The following is a 5,000-nucleotide window of genomic DNA, read 5'->3' as shown; positions in this document are numbered from 1 at the left end:
TTTGCTATGATAGCATTCTGGAATCAGGATGATCCTGGAACACAGCTATATTTGGAATGAATAAAGAGTTTACATGATTTGTGTGCAAACCAAATACTGCTACCAGTCCATTTAAAATCATTGACAAAAAAACTCTCCTCATAATTTCACTCATCTCTATTCTATTTCTGTTTCACACTCAGCTTGAAATAAAGATGTTTTCATTAGCATGCCTGGTGAGATACATGGTGGCTGTTACACACAGTGCTGCCACTCTCTGGAGCACTAACACATGAAGAAAATGAAGACAAATCGCATAATCTCCTGCACTAACACCACACACAAGGCAGAATGGTGGAAGGATGGAGAGAGCCCATGGGCAAAATCACCTTTATTGCTATCTTTTCATTTCACTGTGAGTTGTACTAGTAACTAACAATGTGATAAATGAATCTAAGATTATTTTATTCCGATGTCATTAAAAGTTGATTTTTTTAGCTTAGCTGTTGAGACAGTTGTCTGTTGCTATCACATTCAGTGTTATTATACCCCCCTCTGAACATCCGGTGTCTTCATGACGTCTTACCTCCAACAGCAACTCTTTCTCCTTCTCTTTCATATCTTTTAGCGTGCTCTTATCCTTCTTCCAGAGATAGAAATACTGCAGACAGACACACACACACAGAAAAAAAATATGAGAGGTCTTGCAAAAGGCAAGATTCAGAGCACTTAAACTGTCTTTGTGAATTAATAGCAACTCTGATAACACCATCATGACCCATTTTTGACAGGCCGTAAAGACGACAGAAAGAAAAAAAAGAACAGAGAAAAATACGGTCAGCATTCCGAAATCAAGACATCTTATTCTGGCTCTAATCCTCTCTGCACTCGGTTATCTAATGGAAAACCGTCTACCCCGTCAATGCTTTATACACACATGAATTCCCTCCAGGTTGTGATAGGCCAAGCTGAGATAACAAGTGCTATATAAACTCTACAGTGTCAGAGGCGGATGATCTGGCCATACCGATGTACCCACCATGAAGACAGAGTTCAGATGCAAAATTCTTGAAGTGCATTTCGGATGAACGGCATTTCTGTGTATAATTTTAGTCAACCATATTGTTTGGTTTGGCTTGAATTGTTGAACTTGATAATACATACAGATACACTACTGGTACAATTTAAGTGCATTTCTAATGAGCTGCATTTCTATGTACAATTTTAGTGAACCATATCGGTTAGTTTGGCTTGAGTTGTTGGACTTGATAATACATATACTGTTACAGTTACTTTGAATAGAAATATATTCTCAAGGAGATTATCATTTAAAAATTACATTTCTGAAAAGGCATTTGCATCTTAACTCTTCAAGACTCTTCAAGTCAGAGGCACAATCAGTGGACGAGTGTGAGACAGACAGACCCAGTCTCCAGACAGCACAAGATGGAAACTACGCCTGTGTTTAATTTCAATGTGAAAACAAAGAGCAGGGCCAAGACAAATGACTGTCTCGACTCTTTTGGTTCCACAAGAGCAGGACCCCAATGTTCCCAGTCTGCATTTGACAACTCTAGTGTACACCAGAGGTTCCCAAACAGGGGGTCGGGACCCCCAACCCCTGTGGGGCCACAGGGGTAATGCAGAGGGCTCGCAGAGAGAAGGGAGTGTTTGCAGAAGACCTTGCATTCTGTATATAGAACTCCACTACTCATACAGTATATCACGAAAGTGAATACACCCCTCACAGTTTTGCAGATTTTTGAGTATATCTTTTCATAGGAAAGCATTACAGAAATGTAACTTTGACACAATGATTAGTGACCTTTTAACAACATATTTAACCGCTTAAATTTCTTGTTCACTCAGAAAAAAACAAAATACAGCCATTAATGTTTGAACATGTACTCACAAAAGTGAGTACACCCCAGATTAAAATCCGGTAGAGAAGGGGCTATGTTGGCTCGAATCGTCTCGAAATGAAACGAAATGAAAAGGGATGACAAGGGAGGTCATCAGTGTGCGTTTCAACCTTTCTTTGCATTGAACTTTTACATTTTGAGTCTGCATTTGGCTTAAATGGATTGGTGTGAGATTTGAATGCAATCCTATGGAGAATATCATGATCTGCTTCAGTAGTCACAGTGCATGTTGACATGTATGTTTCTTTTAGGTGTATTTCAGATTGCCAATGTTGACAGCATTCATGCATCCCCAAACCATGTCAGTCCCACTACCATGCTTGGCTTATGAGAGGATACACCTTTTTTGTACAATTCACTTGTCTTGGTCTCTTCAGATCACACAACATGGTTCCAGTGATCCATATCCTTGGTCTGTTCATCTCTCTTGAGACCAAGATAAACAAATTTGCTTTAGATGGTGTCAAGCATGTGTGGTGGTAAACAAGTGAGTTGTACAAAAAAGGTGTATCCTCTCATAAGCCAAGCATGGTAGTGGGACTGACATGGTTTGGGGATGCATGAATGCTGTCAACATTGGCAATCTGAAATACACCTAAAAGAAACATACATGTCAACATGCACTGTGACTACTGAAGCAGATCATGATATTCTCCATAGGATTGCATTCAAATCTCACACCAATCCATTTAAGCCAAATGCAGACTCAAAATGTAAAAGTTCAATGCAAAGAAAGGTTGAAACGCACACTGATGACCTCCCTTGTCATCCCTTTTCATTTCGTTTCATTTCGAGACGATTCGAGCCAACATAGCCCCTTCTCTACCGGATTTTAATCTGGGGTGTACTCACTTTTGTGAGTACATGTTCAAACATTAATGGCTGTATTTTGTTTTTTTCTGAGTGAACAAGAAATTTAAGCGGTTAAATATGTTGTTAAAAGGTCACTAATCATTGTGTCAAAGTTACATTTCTGTAATGCTTTCCTATGAAAAGATATACTCAAACATCTGCAAAACTGTGAGGGGTGTATTCACTTTCGTGATATACTGTAACTCCACGACTCCATAACTTGACCATTCATAAAATGTTAGCAACAGTCTTCACCTCTGTGGTAAATACATATATTTAATTTTCAGATGATTTTCACATTAAATGCAGCAATACTAATGTGAAGATATTCTTAGGTCCAAAAGGTGGTCCCAGCAGAAAAAGCTTGGGAACCACTGGTGTGCACAACTACTATTCAGGCACAACAACTCTAAAACACATCTACTGCACTTCTGTGTACATCTGGTCCATCAATGAGGAAGGGGACCATATTGATGCTAAAAATAACAACATCAAAGCAACGACAACGTAATCTTTACTTATTGTTAATTAAAGGCGCACATGAAAAAGACTCTCGCACACACTTAGTTGGCTCTGTCATGATTCTGTCCGATTTGACAGATACACTTTCATGCACACAAACACACCCAAACGTCCTCACACATGTGTGTGTGTGTGTGTGTGTGTGTGTGTGTGTGTGTGTGTGTGTGTGTGTGTGTGTGTGTGTGTGTGTGTGTGTGTGTGTGTGTGTGTGTGTGTGTGTGTGTGTGTGTGTGTGTGTGTGTGTGTGTGTGTGTGTGTGTTACTGTATGACTCAGTTATGGATGTGGTTTTCCCCCTCCTCCAGATAAAAGTGAAATGGATTTATTGAGACTGTGGATTTCTAAGCGCTCTGGAATACATCTCCATTCAATCCTTGTGTGTAATAAACCCATATGACACATTTGATTTTCAGGGTGCTGAATTCATTGTCTTTGAGGGGTTTGTGTGCATTTGTATGTGTGGTCTGAGGGGCTGCACAAGAAACTGGTTCCAGAGGAAAAAAACAGAGTCCAACTTTAGCATGTGCTTAATGATTTAATCTGTAAATAAAAGTGAAATTGAATAATTGATTCTTGACTGTGTATGTCCATTCAGTCTGCTGCGGTGCGGCGGTAGAGGTGGCCTAGTGGTTAGGGAGGTAGACTTAAGATCAGAGGGTTGCAGGTTCGAATCCCATCATTACCTCTCCCTACACCTCTATCCATGTCCGAAGAGCCCTTGAGCAAGTCACCTAACCCCATATTGCTCTAGGGACTGTAAACAATACCATGTACCTAAACAGCCTGTACCTAAAGTCGCTTTGGACAAAAAAGCGTCAGCTAAGTGCAATGTAATGTAATAATTAACTCATATAAAACAATGCATCTGCGTGTTTAGAAAAGAAATGCTGCCAGTGGAAAAGTGCAACTTTAGCATGGGCTTAATCATGTGTAAATTTAGGGAAGTCAGCCATGATGTCTGGAAGGGAAATGAAGAAGTGACAGACCACATTAGTTACAGAACTTACCGGCATTCAGTCAACTAATAACATTTTTCTCTGACTGGCAGTTTGATTTGTTTAGCTGGTGGGTTTTGCTTTTTGAAATTTGCTGATATTTAACGTCTACTTGTATAATTCCAGGATATACTTTTTTTCACAGCATCTTATATTTATCCAACACTTACTCCACACAAATGGAACTGCGTCCTCTGTGTATGGTGAAATACTTGATAAAAATAAACTTGGACTGCCTTCCTAGCTCAACACATCAGCCATGAGACGACAGCTGCAATGCCAAGAGGAAGAACTCAGTAAATGGGTAGTGGGTGAAAAGCCGCCACTATTTTTATTGTGGGCACTCAGACGGATGTCATCACAGTCAGTGCAAGAGAGGACTGGTCATAGTAGATTGACAAGGGGAGGCTTTGATGCAGTACATATAGCGCCCTTACAATGTGTGGGTGTGATAGCCTAGTAAACTAGCCCCACCTGCCAGCGGCCAAAATGATCTATCCTCAAATGTCTAGCCTCGGACAATGCCCCAATGCCCTGAAGCTTGCAGACCAACCACAACGCAGGAGACTTGTTTTGATTTGTTTTGAATCTTTGGATGCAATGTGGAGAGGGTTTTGGGGGAGTGATGACAAAGCGTTGACCAATAGGCACAGACACAGTTTGAAAAACAACGGGTTGTTTCCATCAACAATATTCCGATGTGTCATTCACAGGGCCAGACTAAATAAATT

At 40.3% G+C, this 5,000-nt stretch overlaps 1 protein-coding gene across 1 annotated transcript in view; it reads right to left on the bottom strand.

Annotated features, from left to right (window-relative positions):
• The window catches only part of apbb1ip (amyloid beta (A4) precursor protein-binding, family B, member 1 interacting protein), a 52,496-nt gene that overhangs the window by 12,570 nt on the left and 34,926 nt on the right, over nt 1–5,000 (bottom strand). The window contains exon 8 of the mRNA XM_063206952.1: nt 566–640. Coding sequence (XP_063063022.1) covers nt 566–640 — 75 coding nt within the window. The remainder of the gene's footprint in view (nt 1–565; nt 641–5,000) is intronic.

Source organism: Engraulis encrasicolus, chromosome 9, assembly GCF_034702125.1.
Source record: "Engraulis encrasicolus isolate BLACKSEA-1 chromosome 9, IST_EnEncr_1.0, whole genome shotgun sequence".
Classification (NCBI taxonomy): Eukaryota; Metazoa; Chordata; class Actinopteri; order Clupeiformes; family Engraulidae; genus Engraulis; species Engraulis encrasicolus.
The sequence above is the reverse complement of the archived record's forward strand: the minus strand, read 5'-3'. Positions and strand labels throughout refer to the sequence as shown.